At 36.6% G+C, this 26,695-nt stretch overlaps 1 protein-coding gene and 1 pseudogene across 2 annotated transcripts in view; one reads left to right on the top strand and one right to left on the bottom strand.

Moving 5' to 3' along the window:
• Positions 1–17,257: 17,257 nt before the first annotated feature.
• Positions 17,258–26,695, bottom strand: part of GATA4 (GATA binding protein 4) — a 104,439-nt gene continuing 95,001 nt past the window's right edge. For both annotated transcript variants that reach the window (XM_074209511.1, XM_074209510.1), the window contains exons 4-7: positions 26,111–26,236; positions 24,691–24,778; positions 23,201–23,343; positions 17,258–20,611 (exon numbers count right to left, since the gene is read on the bottom strand). In XM_074209511.1, coding sequence (XP_074065612.1) covers positions 20,429–20,611; positions 23,201–23,343; positions 24,691–24,778; positions 26,111–26,236 — 540 coding nt within the window. In that variant the 3' untranslated portion in view covers positions 17,258–20,428. The remainder of the gene's footprint in view (positions 20,612–23,200; positions 23,344–24,690; positions 24,779–26,110; positions 26,237–26,695) is intronic.
• Positions 18,654–18,750, top strand: LOC141510567 (U6 spliceosomal RNA; annotated as a pseudogene).

The raw sequence follows: 26,695 nt of genomic DNA, 5'->3' as shown, positions 1-26,695 counted from the left end.
TAGACCTATGTAAGAAATTGAATGGGGATAGAAAGGAATATACCTTTTTCTATGCAGTACATGGCACTTACACAAAAGTTGTCCATGTACTAGGACATAAAAACCTAATGATCAATTGCAGAATATATCTTTCTCAGATCATAATGTAATAAAAATCATATGCAATACTGGACCAGGGAGATGTAGACCCAGAAATAATTGGAAACTAAATAACCTCATTTTAAAGAATGAGTAAATCAACCAACAAATTATAGAAAGAATTATTTCATCCTAGATAATGACAATAATGAAACAACATACCAAAATCTATGGGATACACTCAAGGCAGCTGTCAGGGGATATTTTATATCTTTAAATGCTTACATGAATAAATTAGAGAAAGAAGAAATCAATGAACTAAAATATGCACCAAAAAAATTAGAGAAAGAACAAATTTTTAAAAACCCCAATTAAATACCAAATTAGAAATTCTAAAAATTAAAGGAGAAATTAATAAAATTGAAACAAAGAAAACTATTGAACTAATAAAACCAAGAGCTGGTTTTATGAAAAAAAAACAATAAAATTGATAAACCTCTGGTCAATTTGGCTAAAAAAAGAAAGAAGAAAACCAAATTGCTAGTATCATAAATGAAAAAAGGTGAACTCACCATCAATGTGGAGGTAAAGTAATAATTCAGAATTATTTTGCCCAACTCTATGCCAATAAATTTGACAATCTAAGTGAAATCGATGAATAATTACAAAAATATAAATTGCCCAGGTTAAATGAAGAGAAAATTAAATACCTGAACAAACCTATCTCAGAAAAATAAATTCAACAAGCCATTATTGAACTCCCTAAGAAAAATTCTCCAGGGCCATATGTATTCACAAGTGAATGTTATCAAACATTTAAGGAACAATTGGGTCCAATTCTATATAAACTCTTTGGAAAAATAGGTGAAGTTGGAACTCTGCCTAAGTCTTTTATGACACCAATATGGTGCTGATACCTAAACCAGGAAGAGTTAAAACAGAGAAAGAAAATTATAGACCTATCTCCTTGATGAATATAGATGCAAAAATCTTAAATCAACTCTTAGCAAAACGATTACAACAAGTTATCACTAGGATAATACATTATGATCCAGTAGGATTTATCCCAGGAATGCAGGGTTGGTTCAATATTAGGAAAACTGTTAGTTTTATTATATTAGTATTATTATATTATAATATTAGTATAATTAATTATATCAATAACATACCTATTAAAAATCATATGATCATATCAATAGATGCTGAAAAAGTTTTTGACAAAATACAGCACCCATTCCTAAGAAAAACACTAGAGAGTGTAGGAATAAACAGTTTGTTCCTTAGACTAATAAGCAATATCTATATGAAACCATCAACAAGCATTATGTGCAATGGGGATAGGCTTGAGGCATTCCCAGTAATATCAGGGGTGAAAATTTCTGGCCACGATGGTGGAGAGAAGACAGGCATAGTTCTAAAGTCTCCTGATCTTTCCCTATCTATGATATGAAACAAACCTCTTAACAGAAATCTGATCCACAAAACCCAGAAAGAACAGTCAGAAGAAAGAACAACTACTTCAGGATTTGTCTTCTGTAGCCATGGGTGAGGGTGGATCAGCCACAGATCAGCCTGATTAATGGCCGGATTAAAGCCCAGGAGCCTGAGGGTCTGAGAACCGGACCTGCCTGATCATTGGCCGGGTTAGACCTCGGGGGTTTGGGTCAACTAGGGAGCAGAGGCATTGGTGTTGGCACTGACCATTTGGAGCTTGCCGACAGGGTTGGGGGGAGAGTTCCAGTGCAGGAGAGCTATGGACATCGTCCCTGGACTCCTCTGGTCAGGAGGAACTCTGAGTCCGCCTCTGTTAACTGCTGAAGCCTCATCCCAGAAGATCATCAGTGAAACAAAGGATGCCCATTATCACCACTACTATTCAAAATTGTATTAGAAATGTTAGCCTCAGCAATAAAAGAAGAAAAATAAATTGAAGGAATTAGAATTGGCAAGGAAGAGACAAAACTCTCTTTGCAGATGACATGATGCTCTACCTAGAGAATCCCAAGAAATCATCTAAAAATCTACTAGAAACAGTTAGCAACTTTAGCAAAGTAGTAGGATATAAAATAAACCCTCATAAATCCTCAACTTTTTTATATATGACTAGCAAGATGCAGCAGAAAGAACTAGAAAGAGAAATCCCATTCAAACTAACCTCAGAAAAAATTAAATACCTAGGAGTTTACCTGCCAAGGCAAACTCAAAAACTTTGAAAACAGTTACAAAACACTTCTCATACAAATAAAATTACATTTAAATACCTGGGCAAACATCAACTATTCATGGATAGGCCAAGCTAATATAATAAAAATGACAATTCTACCAAAACTAAACTACTTGTTTAGTGCCCTACCAATCAACATTACAAAAAATTACTTTAATCAGTTAGAAAAAGTTCTAAGTAAATTTATATGGAGAAATAAAAAGTCAAGAATTTCCAAGGATTCAATGAAAAAAAAGTGCAAAAGAAGATGGCTTAGCCTTACCAGATCTAGAATTATAAAGCATTAGTCATCAAAACTGTCTGGTATTGGCTAAGAAATAGAGTGGTGGATGAGTGGAATAGACTAGGTGCAATAGCAGGAAATGATTATAGTAATCTGCTGTTTGATAAACAGCTATTGAGATAAGAACTCTCTCTCTTTGATAAAATCTGTTGGGAAAATTGGAAGTTAGTATGGAAGAAACTTAGATTAGATCAACACCTCACACCCTATACCAAGATATGATCCAAATGGATACAGAATTTAGACATAAAAAACATTATAAGCAAACTAGAAAATCAAGAAGTAGCTTACCTGTCAGATCTATGGAAAGGGAAACAGTTTATGACCAAGGAAGAGATGGAGAACATCATTAAAAGCAAACTAGACAAATTTGATTACATTATATTAAAAAGCTTTTGCACAGACAAAACTACTGTTACCAAGATCAAAAGAAATGTAGTAAATTGGGAAATAATTTTTACAATTAGTATTTCTGACAAAGGACTCATTTCTAAAATATACAGAGAACTGAATCAAATTTTCAAAAAACCAAACCATTCCCCAACTGACAAATGGTCAAAAAATATGTGAAGGCAATTTATAGCTATGGAAATCCAAGAAATTCATAGTCATATGAAAAATTGCTCTAAATCATTATTTATTAGAGAAATGCAAATTAAAGCATCTCTGAGATACCACCTCACACCTCTCAGACTGACTAATATGACCAGAAAGGACAGTGATCAATGTTGGAAGGGATGTGGGAAATCTGGGACACTAATACATTGTTGGTGGAGATGTGAACTCATCCAACCTTTCTGGAGAGCAATTTGGAATTATCCCCAAAGGGCAACAAAAATGTGCATACCCTTTGATCCAGCAATACCACTACTGGGTCTATACCTTGAAGAGATTATGATAAAGGGTAAAAACATCAATTGTACAAAAATATTTATAGCAGCCCTGTTTGTGGTGGCAAAGAATTGGAAATTAAGTGAATGTTCTTCAATTGGAGAATGGTTTAACAAACTGTTATATATGTATGTCTTGGAACACTATTGTTCTATTAGAAACCAGAGGAGATGGGAATTCAGGGAAGACTGGAAGGATTTGCATGAACTGATGCTGAGTGAGGTGAGCAGAACCAGAAAAACACTGTACACCCTAAGAGCAACATGGGGGTGATGATCAACCTTGTTGGAATTGCTCATTCCATCAGTGCAACAGCCAGGGACAATTTTGGTCTATCTGCAATGAAGAATACCATCTGTATCCAGAGAAAGAATTATGGACTTTGAACCAAAGACTATTACCTTCAAATTGGGGGGGGGGGCATTATCTTATTATTTAATTTTACTATCCTATACTTTATTTTTCTTCCTTAAGAATATGGTTTCTCTGTCATCACATTCAACTGATATCAACGTATACCATGGAGACCATGTAAAAACTAACAGAATGCCTTCTGTGGAGGGGTGGGGGGAGGGAAGCGAGAATGGGGGAGGGAATTGTAAAACTCAAAATAAATAAAATCTTTAAAAAAAAAAAGACCATGTTTGGTGGAGCCAAGAAGGCAGAGTGAAGGCAGGAAATCCCAGAAGCTCTCCCCCAGACCACTCTAAATGTCTTTAAATTTTTGCTCTAACCAAATTCTAACATAGACAAAACCCACAGAAAGACTGATTGAAATAATTTTCTGGCCCAAGTCAATTTGGGGGGAAGGATCTCTTCCACCAGGGTTGGAAAGGGTCACAGTGCAACCCAGGCCTCACAAGCTGCTGGAGCAAATTGACTTCAGTCATCCAGGAACAGCCCTGGGATTTCTGGATCCATGGGAGCCCAGAAACTTTCCAGACCTCTCAGCCCAGGGATTACCAAGGACAACTTGGAAGGTCAGAGAGAAAACTGCTGCAACAGGATAAGCATGAAGCCTCTCATAAGACCTTGAAGAAATTGAAGTCTTAGGGGGTGGCCTTGACCTGCAAAAGCCCTTAAAAGCTTGGGAAAGTGTGTCCTTCACCCTGGAAGCAGAACTCCACCTTAACAAAGAATTAAAATCAAGTCATAGGCAAACAAAGATCTGATCATAAACAATTACTTTGGTCCAATGACAAACTCAGAAGATGAAAAAGTCAAAACTTCTGTTTCCAAAATACCTCCAAGAATAATATGAATCGTTCACAGGCTATGGAAAAGTTCAAAAAAGCATTTTGAAAATCAAGTGAGGGAGGCAAAGGAAAAATTGGGAAGAGAAATAAGAGTGATACAGGAATATCATGAAAACCAAGTCAGTAGCTAGGTGAAGGAGATATTAAAAAATACTGAAGAAAATAACATCTTAAAAATCAGTTTAAATCAATTGGAAAAAGCAGTCCAATTGATCAATGAGAAGAATGCCTTAAAAAGCAGAACTGGCCAGATGGAAAAGGAGATAAAAAAGCTCTCTGAAGAAAATAATTCCTTCAAATGTAGAATGGAGCTATGGGAAGCTGATGTTGTGAGAAATCAAGAAACAATAAAACAAAAACAAAAGAATGAAAAGCTAGAAGAAAATGTGAAATATCTCATTGGAAAAACAACTGACTTGTAAAATAGATCCAGAAGAGATAATTTAAAAATTATTGGGCTATTGTACACCATAACAGCAACATGGGGGTGATGATCAATCTTAATGGACTTGCTCATTCCATCAGCGCAACAGTCAGGCACAATTTTGGGGTATCTGCAATGAAGAATACCCTCTGTAAGAGAAAGAATTGTAAAATTTGAACAAAGACTATTGCCCTTAATTTAAAAAAAAGGTTATCTTGTTATGCAATTTTGTTATTCCTTATTTTATTTCCCTTAAGGATATGATTTCTCTCTCAACACATTCAACTTAGATCAATGTATAGCATGGAAACAATATAAAGACTAACAGACTGCCTTCTGTAGGGGGTGGGGGAGGGAAGTGATATTAGGGGGGAAATTGTAAAATACAAAAATAAATTTTTTAAAAACGAAAAAATTATTGGACTAACTGAAAGTCCTGACCAGGAAAAGAGCCTAGATTTCATTTTTCAAGAAATTATCCAGGAAAATTGCCCTGATATTCTAGAAGTAGAAGGTAAAATAGAAATTGAGGGAATCCACTATCACCTCCTGAAAGTGAACCCAAAATAAAGACTCCCAGAAATATTATAATCAAATTCCAGAACTCCCAAGTTAAGGAGAAAATATTACAAGCAGCCAGAAAGAAACAATTCAAATATCATGAAGCTACAGTCAAGATTATACAAGATTTAGCAGCATCTACATTAAGGGCTCATAGGTCTTGGAATATGATATTCCAGAAGGCAAATGAGTTTGGATTATGACTGAGGATCAACTATTCAGCAAAATTGAATATACTCTTTCAGGGGAAAGGATGGATATTCAATGTAACAGAGGACCAGAATTGAACAGAAAGTTTGATCTTCAAGTACAGGACTCAGCTGAAACATAGAAAGGGTAGACAGGATTTAGTGATGTTGAACTGCTTGTATTCTGCATGGGAAGGTGATGCCAATAACTCATATGAACCTTTTCATTTATTAGAATAGTCAGAAGGAGCATATATAGACAAGGCACAAGAGGGAACTGAATATGAAGGTATAATATAAAGATGAAATTAATGGATGAGAAAGGAACATATTGGGAGAAAGGGAAAGGAGAAGTAGAATGGGCTGAGATATTTCACAAGGAAGAAACAACGAAAAAGGTTTTGCAGTGGAATGGAAGAAGAGGTGAGAGGCTATGAGTGAACCTTCATTCTCATTGGAAGTGGCTCAGAGAGGAAATAACACACTCAATAGGGTATAGAAATCTATCTTACCCTAAAGGAAAAAAAGGAGAGGAAAGGAAGGGAGAAGAATAGAGAGGTATAGGTGATAGAAGAGAGGGAAGATCATGGGAATGGGTAGTCAGATTCAATTCAGTTTTGAGGAGGGACAGGTGAAACAAGAGAGAGAATAGAATAAATGGGTGTGGGGAGGAATAGGACAAGGCAAAATACAGCTAGCAATAGCAACAGTAGGAAAAAAATATTGAAGCAACTTCTCTGATTGACTTATGATAAAGAATTTGATCCATCCCAAAGACAGAACTGATAGTATCTGAATTCAGCCTGAAGCACACTTTTTTTTTCTTTCACTTTATTTTTCTTTAAGTTTTTCTATCTTTGTAGGGAGTGGAGTGGGGATTATGTTTACTTTTATAACAAGACTATTGTAGTAATATGAAAAAATAAATTTTTAAAAATGGGTATAATTATATTTTTCCCTGTACCTCACAGAATATTTGTGAGGAAAGTGCCTTGTAAACTGTAAAGTGTTCTGTAAAAATATATTACTATGTTTAAGTAATTCCATGGTAGGTTTGCTTTAGGGTAGTAATATTATTTGCTTTCTCAAAGCAAAAAGAAAAAAAGACCATATTTCCTGATCAGTATTTTTCACACAGTCCCTCCCATTACTTTTTTGGGGAATTTTATATGGATGAGAGACTAGGGATAATGATGTGATTGCAATCTATATTTTGGAGGCATGTTCATTTTCTTGATGACTTCTTCATCTGCAATTAAGGTATCAAAGGGGTGGAGAATGTCTATTTTATACCTTAAGGCTTTCTCCTTTAACATGCATTGTTCTTATCTTTTAGTTTCTAAAGAATTTCTACTTTTCTTAAAAATACACTTGGCCCACCTCCCTTTTCCCTACATATGATACATAATAGATGAGATATATATGTCATATATGGCTACATGTATATGAGTTCTCTCCCCCATCTAAATATAAGCTCCTTAAAAGGGGTTGGTTTTCCTTTTTCTTTATTTTAAGCCCTTGGATCATATTGATTAAATTATTATTTTAGAATTAATATGCCCAATAATGATCCCACACCCCCTTCTAGCTAGAAGCAGCAATGGAAGAGAAATCTTCAGACTCAGTTCTCACCAAATGAATTTGGGTTCAATTTGTTTGGGAGGAGAGGGTAAGATACTGTGGAAATGCTAGGTAGTGAAAAGTATTATGCCAACAAATAGTTAACCTAACTTGTACTTTTCCATTCTAATTTTCTCCCTACAAAACCCATCTTGTATAATGTTATGCTTTAACAATATGCCTGAAAAAACTTTGTATGTATATCTCACAAACTGGGAGAAAGGGAAAGGAGAAGTAGAATGGGCATTACAACTTTGATATGATATGGGAATGTTTAGTGGACTTAAGAGTACTACATGGTATGGGGAAGATTTCTGACCAGATAGAAAGTTCGTGAGAGGATTGATATCCACATGAGGATGGCACCAAAAGGCACAAAATAAGTTTTTTTTCAGGGAGATTAGCAAAACATTACTCAAGTTAGGTTTTATATAGAGAAAAATCATAATGGAAAAATACAAGTTAGGTTAACTACTTGCTGGCATAATGCCTTTCATTACTTTAGCATTTCCTCGGTTTCATGATTCCTGGGTCAAAATTTATGGACTATTTAGACACTTTTTATTTGTTTAGCTTATTGTCATTGTTGTCTTCCACCTCTTCAACGTTAGCCTGAGAACTTGACTACAGCAGGACTGAGTCAAGTGAATAGGATATGAATAAAGCATGTAGTATAAGTTAGCCAGCCAGCTCACAACAGAAATGTATAGATCTATTTCTTCACATAACAGGAAAGAACAAATACTAAGGGGAAAGGACTGAGCCCTATTTTCACAGAGCCACATTTTGGTCTCAAAGAGAAGAGACAAGGACTCTGCCTTTTACAATATTGTCTCTCACCAATCTGAGTGAAACCTTCATATAGTTAGTGGGGTAAGCTTTAAACTTGGATCCTCCTGACTGCAGCGCTGGTGCTTTGTCCACTGTGCCAACTAACTGCCCTCTCTGCCCCCCCCAAAGACTTAAAACCTTTTCTGATTCTATATCTCTCTTCTGCTACTTTCTACATCCACCTTTATTGCTCTTTGGATAATGTAAAATTTTGATTCTTTGGACATAATGTTAGATGACTTACAAACTTCTAGTGTTGTTTAGATGTGATAACCTTTATGAGTTTGTTTAGAAAAGAATTAAATTAAACATGGTGTTAACCTTCAGGTTTATCCTATAAGAGACAAATGTTAGCTTCTAGAGTTTGATCTAAAAAAACACTCAAAATTAGGTTAACCTACACATTTATTAAAATTTCTCAAAGTTTGCTGATTACACAGGCCTACATGGAGGTCTAGCTAGAAAACTAGAACTCAAACTGAAAACTAGAACTCAAAATGGAATTTTAGAGAGGGAGTCTTTTTACAGTTCCCCTATCATAAAACTGGATCTGACAAAGCTGCTTCTGGCTTATCCATCAAGGGAACAGCCCTTATCTCAGGATGGAGCTGGATATCTGGTACAGTAGAGGCAGAGAGAGGGTTTCTTATGAAAAATTCCATCAAGATTAGTATCTCCTCCCAACTTGGGACCTTTGTGCCTTATGAGTTATACTAAGACCTCCACAAATCATGGCTGTACCCCCCAGAGACCACTGATACAATGGGGAGATTCATATTTGTTATTGAAGTTAACAGATATTAATTATAATATGATTATTTCAGGGAATATCCTGGGACAAAAATGCAATTCAATTCATTTTTTCCTTAAAATAGTAACAGTTTTTCCAAAAGATTGTGTACAAATGTTCAAATCATACCCTCAATGTAGTATGGTCATTTTCTTTCTGAATCTATATATAATGTCCCTTCACCCTCTCATTCACCTTTTCCTCTCCATCCTTCAAATTGTTTGCTTTGTAAATCCAGATCTGTACCAGGTTTGTATAAAGTAATGGCACACCTTTATTGCATTATCACACAGAAGATAATCTCCAGTCTTTCTGGTTCCCTGAAGACCTTCATAGAGAAGAAATAATAACTTGAGAGTTCTCTCTCCTCCCCTTGATTTGGTTTTTGTCTATTTAGATCCATTCAGAAAGCAAAAACAGTAGCCATTTCTGGGATTTGCAAGCCACTCAAAACATTTAGGGCAGGAAGATATCCATTATGTTGTTTTCTTGCTTTTTTTATATTCTTGCTAAGGTATATATGGTTATCTATTGTTCTTGAAGATGAAAATTACCTCACTTTATTTGAGTCAAGTTACAGCATGTTTGACTGTGACTGATCAGACCAATATGAGCTCAAAATGCCCTTCCACAGATTGGGCACAAATAGTCCATATGAACACTTGGAATGGATTCTCTAAATTTGGGGATCTCATGTTTCTTTTGAGCTACTTCAATTCTTCTTTGTTCATAGAACACAGTACCTCTTCTGATGAGGACACACCATAGTGAGTGTTCCTATGTCAGTTGTAAGGGACTGTTGTGTATGGGAGTACCATAAAAGCTTCCCACCTGGTGTCCTCTAACACCAGAGTTCTTTACTGGTTGATTGTAGACTGCCACAGAGTGGGAGTGGACTAGTGACTAGGGATATTTAAGCACTTGTATTTGGTTCAGGAGACGGAGTACTTGGAGATCTAGGTGTACAGGGAGAACTTGTCTCTTTTGTCTCCCACCCCTTCAACATTCTCCTGGGGAAAGGTTAAGCAAGTCTGGAAAGGGACTCAACAGTCAGTGTCTCCCATATGAAGCAATCAATTCCAAAATTCTTAAGAGATAATAACTGAGAACTAATATTTCTATAGCACTTAAGGTTTTGTAAAGTGTTTTCATCCCAACAACCCTCTGAGAAGAGTAGTCCAAATATTATTGTCCCTATTTACAGAAAAGGCAACTGAGGATCTAAGAGATTAATAGATTTGAGAAGTATGGGTTCAAATCAGTTTGAGCTCAGGACTCTAATTCTAGTCTGGTGGCCGTTACTTATGATTCACTGCTTCCTAACATTAGTATGGCTATATCTTGAGATATAGTCAAGGCCTTATATTACACATCTGTAAGATAGTTCATTTTTGATATTTTGATATCTGTCACCTATCATCTGAAGCTACGTTAGGACCTGCCAACAACTATTTTTGGTGCTACCTTTCATTTAATATGAAACATCAACAAAATCTATTAAATTTACTTTTCACTACTTTCAACATACAAGTTGTCTGACTATTTGCTCATCCCTTTTGCTGAATCTCCATTGGCTTTTTTTGTTGATTCATTTCTACACATTTTTCTTCTTTTATGACTGGAGTTCGGATATATTCTGATCTTCAGGTTCTTGATTTTTTTTTAATTGGCATCGTTTCGTAATAGGCAGCTAAGTAGTACAGTGGATAGAGCACTAGACTTGGAGGTACAAAGACCAGAATTCAAATCCTAACTCACCTATTAATTGCATGACCTTGGGCAGACATTTGACTTTTCTCAGCTTCAGTTACATTTGTAAAATAGGGAAAATATCTACCTTACAGATTGTGGGAAAGATCAGATGAGTTAACATATTAAAAATATTTTGCAAAATATAAAGTATATATAAATACTAGCTATTATTTCCATTGTTTTACAATTTTCTTATGTTCTTTAAGAAGGGATGGGGGTGGAGTAGTAGAAAGATAAGAATTTAGTTTTGAACATATTGAGTTTAAAATGTCCTACAGTCATTTGGAGACGTGAGATTGGAAATTAGGAGGGAGGCTGGGATTGGATAAGTAGATCTGAGTGAAATGGAGCTTTATATATGCTCAGATCACCTAAGATTGATGCAATCCATGTGGAAGATGACAGGGACCTGCTTCTGGAGAAGACATTCTACATCCACCTAACGCATGGATGAGATAGCATCTTTCCAGAGCATGTAGTTAGAACATTCTTTCTCTCTCTCTCTGGAGTTATCCAAGGGATGAACATCCTGTTCACCAAGGGATGTTGGCACCATGAATTTTGTTTGGGTGGGAGAAGAGCCCTTACCCCTGTTTCATTAGGTCTTGAGATTGAAGTTTGGGATTTTGGTCTTTTTATTCATTCTCTTTTAGTTTTAGGCATAGCCAGTGGAGTCTCCAAATCCAGACTTGGGACATAACGACCTTGGAGGCAAGATATTCCTGCCAGTCAGGAGGGAAGCCTTGAGAAGCCAGAAGGGCTTTGGGTTTAGAACCTGGTAAAATTAATGTTAATTGTACACCCTAATAGAAACATGGGGGTAATGACCAACCTTAATGGACTTACTCATTCCATCAATGCAACAATCAGGCACAATTTTGGGAAATCTTCGAATACCATTTATATCCAGAGAAAGAACTGTGGAGTTTGAATAAAAACCAAAGACTATTACCTTTAATTAAAAAAAAAAAAAAACCAACATTATCTCATTATGTAATTTTGCTATCTCTTATACTTTATTTTTTTTCCCCTTAAGGATATGATTTCTCTCTCAACTTAGATCAATGTATACCATGTAAACAATGTAAAGACTAACAGACTGCTTTCTGTGGGGGGGGTGGGGGAGGGAAGCAAGCTTAGGGGGGAAAATTGTAAACTCAAAATAAATAAAATCTTTCTTAAAAAAAAAAACCAATGTTAAACAGAAATCAAGTTAAACTGAATCTAAGCCCTGACTCCTCCCCAAAGATTGAAGTGGCATAAGGTGGGGAGTATGTTCTTCAGGTATTAGGCAAGAATTTTTATGTTCTTGAAAAATCTTTAATGTAAATATTCCTTTGTAAAAGTTAATATGACTACTAAATTATTAATTAGAATTGGGTGTTTAGGGACCCTTAGAAAAACAACCAGTGGGGGTTGAATCAAAGACAGAGAAAAGTCAGTCTATTTGTTCAGAGTCAATCTGAAAAACCTGTTTTAAAACATGTTTAAAAGAGAAAATTTCCCCTAAGGACTGCTTTGACAGTATCCCATTTATGCTGAGTGAAGTGAGCAAAATAAGAATATTGTACACCTTAATAGCAACATTGTGCAATAGTCAACTTTGAGAGATTTAGCTCTTCTCAGTAATACATAGATAAAAGAGTTCTAAAAGACCTGTGATGGAAAATGCCATCCACAACCAGAAAAAAAGGACTGTGGAATCTAAATGCAGATCAAAGCACACTATCTTCACCATTTTAATTTTGTTTTTTGCTTTTCTCCTCGAGATTTTTCCCTTTTTGTTCTGATTTTTCTTTCACAGTGTGACTCATATAGAAATATGCATGACATAAATGCAAATGTATAACCTATAGCAGATTATTTGCTTAGGGTGGGGGGAAGGGTAGGAAGGAGAAAACTTTATAAAAATGAAAGTTAAAATTTAACTCTACATAGAATTTGAAAAATAAATTTAAAAAAATTTTAAAAGCCTTGGGTACACGTGAACTAGTTTGAAGGAGATGGCAGTAGAAATACCCTTGTACAGGTGCACTTAGACATAAGGGATTAGGGACAGGGGTTGAGATTGAAGGGCACAAAAATTCCTCCCTTCATGAGAAGCTACCAATCAGCATACTTTTGCCCGTTTTTAAGGAAGTAATTTACTCCTGTCTATAATAGAGCACAATGTAGTTTGGGCACAACCAAATGGCTTGCAGCCTTAGTGTGCCAATAAAATACTTTCACCTTTCTTTTCCTAAATTTTCCTTATTAATTAGAGCGAAGCCTGAACCCAAGAGATGTCTTTTAACAAGGGAATCAGAGAATCCTGGGGATGGGTGATATAATATATCTGGTCTTTGGGCAGTGGGAACCAGGTTACAAGGAAATACCCCAAAAACTTTAATACATGAGTTAACATGAGTTAATATTTCAGTCAATCCACTGTAGACTAAATGAGAAAAGTCCTTGGATGAACTAAAGTTACATTCCCCAGGACTGACTGAGAACTGGTCATGCCCTTTCGGTTGTCTATAAAATATAAAGTCAATCTTATAACCAAGAAAGTTTTGAGTAATCATTGAGTCAGATGAGCAATTCTGGCCAAAACACCTAAGGAACTACTTGGAAGATGGGGGTTAGGGGGATGTTGAAGAAGAGTCTCTTGACTTCTGTCTTGGTCTCTTCCCTCTTCATCCTACCCTGCCAGAGTGATTAAAGTTGTGCATCTTGTAAACTTTGGAGGACTGGAGAACTTGGCCTTTTTCATCACCATCAAAATAATGTCCCAGCACAGGAGTCATGCAGCAGTGTCTGCATCCCCTTACAAAGACACTGAGAAAAGGCAGTGGCTATCTATAAAGAAAACTGTAAGAAAAACTTAATTGATTCCTAAGAACATCTGAAGAACTCCAGGAGTTGTAAATTATCCCTCTGCCACTCATTTTCCTCTAAGTTTGGTCCAATTCTATCTTTTTTTCAAAGAAGAGGAACTGGGGGGGAGGGAGAAGAGGAGAACCTGCAGCTCTTTTCTGATTAAAGACCTCCTGCTAAGATTTTTTTCTTTTTTAGGTTTTTGCAAGGCAAATGGAGTTAAGTAGCTTGCCCAAGGCCACACAGCTAGGTAATCATTAAGTGTCTGAGGTCGGATTTGAACTCTGGGACTCCTGACTGCGCCACCTAGCTGCCCCCTGCCAAGATTTTTAAGAAATTATTCATGAAGAGACATTCAGCTGATAAATGATCAAAGACTATAAACTGGTAGCCCTCAAGGGAAGGAATCTATAACTATATGAAAAAATGCTCCAAATACTAATAATTAAATGTTAAAGTTAAGACTGGCATAGACCCCCTCTTGTTAGTGCAGATTGGATATTGAAAAAAAGCGAGGTATTTGTGGGTTATTCAACAATTAACAAAAGGAGGTTTACTTATACATGGCAAACAAAAGATATTCAAGAAGTATATTCCAGTATTTGGTTTAGATGGAATGTCTCTTTGTCCCCAAATAAAAAATTAGTCTGGAGAGCAGAGCAGGGTGTGGCAGGGACATATGCCAAGTATGAATGACCCCATGCCACATACATGGGCCTTTTTATACCCTTGGGTGATCAGGGAGTCACATCAATAAGGCCAGAAGCTACCAGGAATAGCCTTCCTCTTCTCCCTCTGGGCCAATCAAAGCACATCTTTGTCTATTTTCTGGGGAAAAACAAACCATATACACATACAACAGTGACTTTAACTTGCCTGGGGGAATGGGTTCAGGAAGTTGCTCTCACCATTTTAGAGAAATTCAAATTAAAGCAGCTGTTTCTACTTCACACCCATGTGATTGACAAAAACCAACAAAAAAAAGGGAAATGACAGGTGTTGGCAGGATTGAGAGAAAACAGGCAAATTGATGGAAGGAAGCCTTGGGGGCGGGGGGCCAGACAGAGGTTATTCTGTGTAAGCCAGTGGGTCAACATGAAGCTCTGTCAGATGAGTGTTAGAGACATAGGGTTTAGATAGCACATTACCCTGTAAGTGATTAGCCTTCTCTCCCTGCCAGTTCATCAGGAAACTTCAGGAAAGTTCTATTTATCTTAGACCTTGTAGCTCTGACTCATTTAAATCCAATTCACCCTCAAATCAATGTTGTGATGTCATTGGTCCTCTTATGGATGAACAACAATACCTTGCAGACAGCTGAAATTGCTTTATTTCTTCTGTATGATTCCCATTTTGGAAAGGTTTGAGGTATTGTGAGGATCAGAGAAAATTTCTGGTATTTCATCTTCTTGGTCACATGGTCCCTCCCTTAATTTATCCCTTATGAGAGTGCTACTTTTAAGATTACCTGCTTCTACCTCTTACCCTGATTTTTCAACATTTGCAACATCCTTTATCCAATAATTCCTCTTCTTGACCCTCTGATACTTTAAGAAAAATATATATGGCATATGAGGACCTTACCTCAATTCCCACCAATTAGCATGCCCAGAGTAGACATTCCTGATTCCAATGATGTTGTGAGTCCTTTTAGGAACTAATTCATCTATGTAGTAGCCCACCCCTGAATAAAACTTTACATTTTAGTAAAATCTGTTTAACTCTGAGCAGTAACTTAGTCATCCTTCTGCTCTGTGACAACAGGAGAGGGTAGAGCACCCATTTTAATTGAAATAACAAATGACCTCTGAGTTAGCTTTCTTGGCATCAACACTCTTCCATGTGGTAAGTAGTATGATCTTGGCTCTTTAGTACAAAATGGTAGAGAAATAGGTAGTGATCCTTTTTCTTACCCCACCACCAACTTCATGTGAAGTATGGCATCATCTAGATGGGCTTGTGCTCAAATCTCTGGCAACCTTTTACACTTTTGTGGGTTTTTTCCCCCCTGAGTGACTGAGCATCTCTCCTGGGCTAGAAGTGCCCAGACTTTTGAAGGTGGTCTTGTGAGTTTAAGAAGTTTGGAGGTCCTGAGAGTTGGGAGATTGCAAAAGGGGCAGGAGAAGATCAGTTCAAGCCTTGTGGCTTTGTTAGCTATTGGGTTTGGTTTGTATATTCTGATGCCAAGGTGAAATGTAACAATGATCATCAGTCTTGCAAACTGCTTTGTTTTCATGAGGTTTGTGCATTATATTAACCTCCCTAAAATTTGTCAGTAGTTACAAGTTACTGAATTGTATTTTGATCATACATATTTATGAATCTTTTATATTTAGTATTTCATGTATTTTGGGATAAATTGCCTGTTTCATTTATGGGTTTTTTTTTGATGTTGAGTATCATGCTACTTCCTCCTTTCTAGAGGAGGTCCTAGATGTGAAGCAGAAGTAAACTCATCCATGGGGGGGGGGGGGTTCCAGGATTATTGTTATTAATAATATAAAGAGTGTGATTTGCAAAAAAAAAAAAAAAAAAAAGAATATACTATGGGCTTATTATATACTGCTGCCACCAAGACTTTATGATTTAAATATATGTCATAGATGTGTAACATCACAACTTTGACTTGTGGGTGAATTGAATTTAAATGAGTCAGAGCTGCAAGGTCTAAGATAAATAGAACTTTCCTGAAGTTTCCTTTTGAACTGGCAGGGAGAGAAGGCTAATCACTTACAGGGTAATGTGCTATCTAAACCCCTATGTCCCTAACACTCATCTGAAAGAACTTGACGTTGACCACTGGCTTTCACAGAATAATACCTCTTGTTTGAGGTAATTTTCCTCAGGACTAAACATAGAATTGGCAAGGTCAAATGCTCCAGGTCCTTGGGCCCACCAGAGATTTCATAAAGTTAAAATATTGATATTATTTGCTTTTTTTAAATTTAGTAATTTCTTTTTCCTCCCCTATTTTTGACCTTTAGTAGACAGTCAAAATAACATTTCTTTACTTCATTTGTTAATTAAATCAAAGCTTTTGTTGTCTTGATGCTATCTATGATATATATTTAAATCATAAAGTCTTGGTGGCAGCAGTATATAAGCCATATGTATATATATATATATATATATATTGACTTTTGCAAGGCAATGGGATTAAGTGACTTGTCCAAAGCTACACAGTTAGGCAATTATTAAGAGTATGGGACTGAATTTGAACTCAGCTCCTCCTGACTCCAGAGCTGGTGCTCTATCCACTATGCCACCTAGTTGCCCCCATAGTATACTCTAATCCTTTTTAGTTTATAAAATCAAAGTTTTCCACTCTTAGCTTATCCCATATATAAAATATTATCCAAGATCAAGAATATTATAAAGATATTACATTAGTTAACTGCAATAGTTGACACAACAAATGACATATATTTCACTCAGTTTTCTTCTTGATCAGTCCCAAATCATGGCAACTCTCCACCACCCACCACCCTCCACTCTACCCCCTGAATTTTTGCTTACTCTGATTAATAATCGTGATATTTCTCCTGCTTAGTTCTTTCCCCTCTGTACCTAAAGAAAATTTTAGTTCAAAATACTCTCACTGCAGGTCATATATGGAATTCCTTTTATTGCGTTATTCTCAGTTTTATCTAATGTCCATCATCAGTTTAGATGTCAAATTACCTTAATTAGCATTATTCTTTTGGGAATTATCTAGAATTTTATTCCTAGAATTATATATTTATCAGAAGTGAGCTGAAGGACAAATGTCTGATGCCCTCTGCACTGGCTTTTATATTTTGATCACCAAGAAGTAATGCCAATGGTTTGAACTTTAGCTCCTTAGATCAATTAAGACACCAGGATAGTTTTACTTATTAGGGGAAAACTAGCTTAGCCTGTATGGGGTAGATATTGCTTCTTTCACATATTACTCCTTGGTGTCAAGGTCCTAAAAAAATCATCCAGAGAATCTTCTAACATTTAAATGGTATCACAACTGTTCCGTACAATCTTGACTTTGAGGAGATAAAAAGGCAATACTGGAGGAGGAAAGAGGGAAAACAGAAACCAAAAAAGATAATAAGCAACAGCCCTTTAAAGAAGTGATAGAATATGGAGAACAGAGACCACAGATCTCAAACTTCAGTGGAAAATTTTGCAAACACAGAATTCCAGATCTAAATGATTTGGTTCATATTCTGAGTCATGTCAAAATTTTGCTGTTCACAATTCATTTCCTGATGTAAAGAGGTGATGATGAGCAGGAACAGCACCAAAAATCTAAGGACCATAGTATAAAAGATGACACTTTAAGCATAGTTACTGATCCTCATCTTAGGTCAGGATCTTAGATAGCTAAGTGAACATTATTTTCTTGCATGCAGTGTGTCCAAGTACCAAGGTCAAGAAAATCATCTTGTACCATCCCACATGACCCATTAGCCAAGTCCTCCCCTATTCACTGGGAACTCCCTTTGTTTCCATAGCAGTCTCTGCTTAGCATCTGCCCTTCTTCTTTGCAGAGTTTGGGTAGGCAGTTTGTTTCATCAGAAGGCAAGGGATCTCTCAACCCTTGATCTTCTAAACTATTCTTAAGAAGATATCTATTAACCACTAGTACAAAACTGGCAGCAAGATGGAAGTGTTATGCCTAATAATAAGAAAATCTGCCTAAGCAGATTATGCCAGGACCCCTATTCAATTGGAGCCACATTTTGATTCTCACCATAGCTTTTGTGGCTGTTGCTTCTACTGCCTGTTCTGGGGCCTATAACACTGCTCACTTTGGGACCAGATAAAAGAAATCAGGTTAAGTTGAAATGTGTTAAAACTGATGGTGTCAAAATTCCCCTCTCCCTATTCCTCTTTTCTGTCATGTCTTTTAAAAAGTGTCTATTTGCTGGCTTCTACAGCATGTACTAAAATTGAAATGTTAAAGAGAAGATTAATATGATCTCTGCTCAAGAATGAAATTCATGAAGTGTTCCATATTTTTAAAAGAAAAATGTTGCCCACATTTATACTTTGAATTATTCCAAGGTGTAACCCTAAGAGAATTAAGTATCAAAATAAAAAAGTCAAGACATTTTAGGTTTGAAGATTTTAGAGATCATCTAGTTTCTCATGTGTAAGTAGGACTTGTTTCCTAAGACTTGTTTCCTGAATTAGGTTGTGCCCAGAAGGCAATCCACCCTGGTTCTGTGAAAGAAGAAGATGGACCTTGGGAGAGAGGAGGGACTAACCTCTAGAAGTATGGCAGAATGAAGAGGTGCACAGAGAGGAAGTATGTCCCCTGAATATTGGCACCCTGGGGCAAAAACCTTTTCCCTCTGTCAAGTCTAGTCCACTTCTACCAACTTTACAGAGGACAAATTGAAATCACCTGAGGGGAAGGGATAGTCACATGGTCACACCAGCCATCCTCTGGACTCTCAGTCCTTGGCTTGCTGTCAAAGAGCTGTAAAGGAAGAAGCAGTGTAGGGTCTAATGCTATAAGGAAAGGGTCTGTACTTGGAATTTCCCTACCAAATGGCAACAGCAAACGTTACAAAATAAAGCCCTCTAAGAGGGGGGAAAAAATAGAAAGGTTAGCAGATATAAATTTATTAGTTAAATACTGATTTTACAGCAACCTCACCTTAAGACAATGTTAACAGGTCTGTAGGGTCAGGGAGGGTATGGGCATCCATCCTTCATGGAAGGGAACAAAATGGGAGATTTAAATTGAACCTTTTTTTAAAGATGCTCTTTGCTACTGGAAGATTTTGGGTTGGGGTAGGTGTCATAGACAGTTACAGTACTGTTTATGAGAAAGAAAAAAAGATCATGGTGAAAAGTCTCTATAGGACCCTGGGGCCCTCTTTGATCAGTATTCTAGGCCAGCAATAATGGGGTAAGGCAGGGAAGGAAAAGACCAATTCCAGAGAGGTTCACAGTGGAGACTTTCCAAGGGATTACATTCAGTACTTTATGGGATATTTTTTTCAACTCTCTTGAGGCTTTTACCTATCAGGTAGATTTCCATTTAGAAAAAAAATCAAAGTCAAACATTTAAGCCAGTTAATATCTCATCTTATACATATAACTTGGTCCACAACCTTTGAAAAAGCCTGTGAGAGGAGGCAAGGAAGATGCATGTTATATTATGTATCATGAGTTGCATCATCAGTGAAGATTCAGAGAGTATGGGAATAAGAATTGCTGGTTGCTGGAAAGATCCTCCCACCTCCAAACCTTGCCATCCCCAAGTCACTTAGCTGAGGGGGCAGTGCCCAATCAGACCTTCTTCTCTGACAAGGCTTTGTATTCCAGGCAAAGCCTCAAGTCTTAGGTCATGGGAGTGAAATGGTAAAAGGAAAAGATGTCCTCATCAGGAAATCTTGTGGGAGGAAGTCACATCTGACAAAATGGTCTCTGACTACAATGAAGAAGCTTTCCCCATTTGGTTTTTGGAGGGTGGTTCTCTGTACTTGATGATCCAGAATCTTTCCAGTTTTCCTACCCAAGTGACTTTAAGTTTCTTCCAAGTCATTCTTTTGGAGTCAGTCTCATCAAAACTCATCAAAGGGAAGAATTAGGAATTCTGGCTACAGAAAATCCCAAATCTCCCTTTTTCCTGGCTTCCCAAATCCCAGAATCCATGTGAGGAGTTTGAAGTAGAGAAAGAGGTGAGATTATGCAGTGATGATGTCCCCATGACTTTCAGCTAAGACGAGGTTATTCCAGGAGTCCTGCTTCGTGCCAGCCTGTGGGGACTGGCTGACTGGAGATGGGTAACCCTGAGGCGAGATCTTCAGAGCTGAGAGAACTGGATGGATGGAGGCCCCATGGCCAGACATTGAGCTGACTGAGAATGACTAGAAATAAAAAGTGAAAGGATGAAGTGAAAGGGAGTTCATCACAGAAGGCTGCAAAGTATTCGGAATGGGAGAGTTCAGAAGTGGAATCTTAATGACAGGGCTCATGTCATGGAGACCTTAATTAATGTCTTGAGGCTTAAAATATTTCCCTTTGGGAGCTCTTAAATCTAAGGCATTTATCCTATCTTAAAATGCTCTGGCAGATCCAAGCTTCTGGAAAATGGATTAATGAAATGGTATGAGGAAAGGGAAAAGCAAAATGATAGGCAAACTCATTAGCCCCTCTCCTAACTTGGTCCATTGAATGGAGGTAGCTTAGTACAGTGTTTCTTGCTTTTCCTGCCCCTACTATTCCAGTAGGCAATGGGCTGAATTTGCAATTAGATAAATTGGGTTAAAATCCCAGATATACATTCAATACTTGTGGGTCCTTGGACAAAACATTTCTCTTTGGGTCTCAGTTTTCTCATCTATTAAATGTTGGGGTTTAGACTATATAGCCTTTAAAAGTCTCCTTCTAGCACTAAAATCTATGGGTCTTTAAGAAGTCAGAAATATAAAGTGCCTGGAAAATAGATCTTCAGCATTGAAGCATGTAGGACAAGTGTCGTGTCCAAATCACAGATGGGGAAGCTGATGATAGGAGACTGGTGTCACAGATTATAGTTACTGAATAACTAAACCAGGTCTTGAACAGTCTCTAGAATCCAGAATCCCATATACAACATACTTTGATAAAGAATATCAAAATGGTACCATGATGGGATAGACATTGTGCAATGAAGGGAAAATTTTGACTTCTTAGAAGGAATAAATGCAGCTATCAGAGACATAGTGATGTTTACTGGCAGTTAAGTGATGCAATGGATTGAGTGCTAGAGTTAGGAAGTACATTGAGTTCAAATGTGACCTCAGATGTTTTCTAGCTATGTGACTCTGGGCAAGTCACTTCACCTTTTTATCTGTTTTATCTACCAGGGTTGTTGTAAGGATTACATGAACTATTGTAAAGTGCTTAGCACAATTCCTGGATATGTAAATAGCTATACTTTTATATAGTAAGTACTACATATATATATATATATATATATATATATATATATATGTAGTACTTACTATATAAAATATATATATATATATATATATATATATATATGTATGTATAAAAACCTTTATCATCATGTGATCTGACCACAATGAAAGACAACTAAACCTCTAGTATGTATGCACTTATCAGTGAGGAATCTTCCTATCAATTCTTATGTAAGATTCTCAAGGCTACTCTCTGAGGAACCAAAGCTCCACTGAGCCCAAGAATACAAAGGTATTCTTGCAATATAGAACCCTCTCTCATATAATCCAAATAGAAGGGCAAGCAAGTGGATTTCCCAAGGAATGTGGATTTTCCATCATCTGCTCTAACCCCAAGACAAAACAGGAAATCAGTTCACAGTGTCTATCAGGGACTCTAGCAGAATAGGGCAATCCAGATCTCACAATAGGGACAGGACACTTCTGAAGAAGTGGTAAAGGCAATTCTGTTAGGGGAAGGGGCCAGCTGGAAGGCACAGTGGATAGAGTATTGGATCTCGAGTCAGGAAGACTCATCATCATGGTACCATTTTGATATTCTTTATCAAAGTAGTATGTTATATATGGGATTTGGGATTCTGGAGACAATTCATGACCTGGTTTACTTTTTCAATAACTATAATCAATGACACCACAGTCTCTTATCATCAACTTCCTCATCTGTGATTTGGACACAGTAACACTCATCCTATCTCCCTCAAAGGCTTGTTATGAGGGTAAAATGAGATAATGAAAGTGAAAACTCCTTATGGTCATAGACTTCAATATTGAAAATCTATTATCCAGTTTGACCTCAGATATTCATTAGCTGTGTGACCCTGGGAAAGTCACTTAATCCTATTTGCCTTAGTTCTATATCTATAAAATGAGCTGGAGAAGGAAATTATATTACATTACAGTATTTTTGCCAAATGAGATCACAGTAAGTTAGACATGATTGAAAAATTATTGAAGATCAAAATGTGGAAGGACCTAATTCACCTTTTGAAGGTTCACCTCCCTGCCTTAATGGAACTTGAGATTTACCACTGTACTGGACCTTGGAGATCCCCATCCTAACTCAACCTCCTTATTTTTTGGAAGAGAAATTTCAGGCTCAGACAGGTTAGAAGATAGGTCTATGATCACATTCTAATAAGTAGCAGATTAAGATTTGATCCCAGGTCATCTGACTTCAAATTCAGTACTCTTTTCTACTACACCATGCTACCTCCTTAAAATGATAATAAATTTGATGATGAACCCAGGTAGGAAATTTCCCTATAGTCTCAATGTAGCAATCTTATACTATAAAATAAGAAGCCCTAACATTTAGGACATTTACTTTAGGGCAATCCCATTGTTCACTGAGGATTTGCTTCATCTCCAGTTCAAGGTCAAAGTTTTCTGGTTAAATTGCATTCCTCATTAGCTCATATTTCATCAAAGTTATGTTTAATCTTGGGGTTATTTGCCCACCAGGGATCCTCTTCCCATTCTACTTACTATACTTACCTGAGACATGGGACTGGTATGTCCATAATGGGAGGACAACCCTGGCTCTGTTTTGATGGGACGCATCTCCTCAGTGCTAGTGGTATTACTAGAGCTGCTGGCAGTGCTAGTGGTGGGAGTGAGACTCTCACTGCCCGTGGGACCTGGAAACAAGGCACACATAGCAGTGACTCTCAGGCAGAGAGATAGATCTCTTCAGAAGGTCAGGAGGCAATGGAATTGCTGGTTACAAAAAGAAAGAGTGTAATGACCATGGGAGGGAAGGATGGGATGGATTATGGCCAGGAATAAGTAAAACAGAAATCGGAAGGGTTGTACCTGGAAAGTAAAATTTTGCCAACATGTTTCAAACTCATGACAAGAGATAATATGATATAATGGAAGTATTGCTGTTCCCATTGTCAGAAGACCTGAGTTTGATTCTTACTTTTAGTACTCACTAGTTATGACAAGTCCCTTAAGCTGGACCTTTGTGATCTTATTTATAAAATGAGCTTTGGTTTGTTGTTGTTGTTTTTAATTAGACTTTTGATTCCATTGGAGAATAGAATTCGTGGTAAGCATGCCAAAGGAGATCAATATTTTCTATCAAATTTTTAATTTTAGGGGGGTTTCCTAAGGGCACAATATATCAGAGACAGGACTTGAATACTGGTATTCTTGGCTCTAAGACCAGTTCTCTACACATAAGGCCACATTTATTGGAGCATGTAGTAAAAATGAAGTAAAATATAGTAAAATGGAGATTTTTTTCACAGGTCTGTTGTGAACTAATTTATGTAGGGCAAATCCACACTTGAAAATGCTATAATGTGAGCTATTAGCATAACTATCCCATTATAAACTTCAAAATTCTGTCTTTGGGGCACAGGAAGAAGCAGTTCATAAATGTTTTCTCCCTAATGGAGAAGAGCAATTCATATGGCTTAGATAAAAAGTTGATGAAAGTAAACTATTTTGTTTCTTTAATGGCAATCTTAAAAACCATCAATATTTACTGGAATGAATACCTCCTATGTATATCAGTACTGAGAAAGGAGTGTCTAGCATAAGGAGCAAATCAGAAAACTATTACTTCCATAGTAAATCTATATACTTACTTACCAACTTCTGATCTCATTTAATATGACTTAGTTTCCCTAAGTCTGATCATATCCAGGGAAAAACCAAGTTGAGTTGATGGATTTGCAAGGCTAAGTAAAGGTATTTGCAGCTCTCTTAAAGGACCTGTCATCCCCTTCATCATAATTACTATTAATAAGACCACAGAATGAAGTAGGGAAACTCTGTTAGATCTCAAAGCATTTTACATAAAACATATTTTCATACACAAAAGAAAGCACTGACGTTATCAGTACCATTATGATTACAAATAAGCTACATAACATTCTGCTGAGTTAGTAAGCATGAAGAAAAACCATTTTCACAGCCCAAAGTTCACTGATTTGTTTGCTTAATTACAAACCCTATTGTTAACATTAGAGGCCCACCTGATGTTGTCTTAGCTTTGTTAAGGTTCTTGGGTTTCCGTTTTCTTGTTTGAATCCCTTCTTTCCTCATTGCAAGAGGCCTTGGGACCTACAGAGTACAAAATAATAATGTAAGCAAACACAAATTTCCATATGTAATCTATTTTCTAATTGATCCCAAAGGGTAGAGAGATGTCAGTAATCATCTTGAACAACTAAAGCATAGGGTGTTTGAGTAATGTGAGTGGACTTTAGAAATTCTGGCAAGAAGGCCTTTGGATAGAAATTAGCCTTATAAAGAAATTATAGAACTTGTTCATCAACGACTTTCTTTTTTTAAAAGACAGCAAACTTCTCAAACTTGATAATGTTATCCCTAGGGAAGTACTGAGGTTTCCTTTTTCCATTTTAATATTAAAATTGTCATTCATCTACATTTCAATTTTCTCTTGATCTCTTAGTTTGGGTAGCTGACCTTATGGAACTAAAAAAGATTATTAAAACAATTAAGAAATTATATGTATGATGAATACAGAAAACCAAGGAAAGATTTATATGAACTGATGAAGCGTGAAGTAAAGAAAGTCAAGAAAACAATAAAGACAATGACTACAATTATGTAAACAGAAAGAGTAGCCACACACACACATATACATATGCAGACATATACACATATACACACACAAGATAGAAAATGGGATGTCAAAAAAATCTTTTGAGAAGATATATGAGAAGACACCTTTACTCCACTGTTTGCACAAGTTGGAGTTAACCAAGTATTGCATATTGCTCTTATTTTCAGACTTTTTCTAAATCTTGATCAATATATTTTTTCTTTTTTTCTTCCAAAAAATTTATTATATGGGATGACTCTCTGAGAAGGAGAAGAAAGATTACTGGGGGAAATTATGGTGATGTAAAAAACCATCAATACAAAGTTATTTTTTAAAAAATAACATTGAGAAGGTAATTTCATTTCCTACAATACTAGCAAGATTGAGATGTGGGGCAGCTAGGTGGTGCAGTGGATAGAGCACCAGACCTGGAGTCAGAAGGACCTGAATTCAAATGTAGCCCCAGACACTTAATTACCTCAAACATTTAATTATAGATTACTTAATTACAATTAGTTGTGTGACCTTGAGCAAGTCACTTAACCCCACAGCCTTGCAACAATAAAAAAAAGATTGAGAAGTTGTTTTTCACAAAGATGAAATATAATATAACCCCTATTATTAAAGAGGGCTCATTCTACTGTATAAGATTAGGTGAAAAATAAGAAAAAGAATTAAAATATAGTAGAAAGAAGACTAGACAGGATATCAGAAGATGACACATTCAGTGACAAGATAAAAATGACAATTAAAAGGATGTGAAATGTAGCTAATAGAGATGAACAATTACTACATTATCAAGATTCAGAGACTCAGTCTTAACTTACCCCATGCAGCTTCATATAAAGGCCACAGGCATTACAGACAGGCTCCCCTTCTGCATTGCGGCGCCATAGCGTGGTAGTTGTGGTCTGGCAATTTGCACAGGAGAGCCCCACCCGACGGGAGGCAGACTAAAAAGACAGATGCAAAAGGCTCATTTTGTATTTCACCAGAAAAAGAAATTTTCCCTAAAGTGAATCTTCTCAAGCAGACCAATGGGAGAGTAACTGAAATAGCCAATTTTCTGATTTGGAGCCAAAAAACAACCATTAAGTACCAAATACCAAAACCATTAAAAAACAAAACAATGAAACAGTTTCATGTAGAACCATGTCAAATGAGTGAGGAGTATTTCTAAGGAAGAATATAATGTCTTGAGGATATATGGTATGTGAAAAGACTTCTGGATGTTCAGTCAAAGGACCTTGGTCCTGTTAATTATTATTATGACCTTAAACCCCTATTCCTCATCTCTAAAATGAATGACTTGGATTATATGATCTCTAAATTCTAGATCTTAATCTATCATTCTATAGTCACCAAACTATTTCACTGAGTAATAAAGCCAAAATCTCCTAGTATTTATCTAG

Source organism: Macrotis lagotis, chromosome 1 (genome assembly GCF_037893015.1).
Source record: "Macrotis lagotis isolate mMagLag1 chromosome 1, bilby.v1.9.chrom.fasta, whole genome shotgun sequence".
In the NCBI taxonomy this organism is placed as follows: domain Eukaryota; kingdom Metazoa; phylum Chordata; class Mammalia; order Peramelemorphia; family Peramelidae; genus Macrotis; species Macrotis lagotis.
This window is presented reverse-complemented; position numbering and strand designations above follow the sequence as displayed.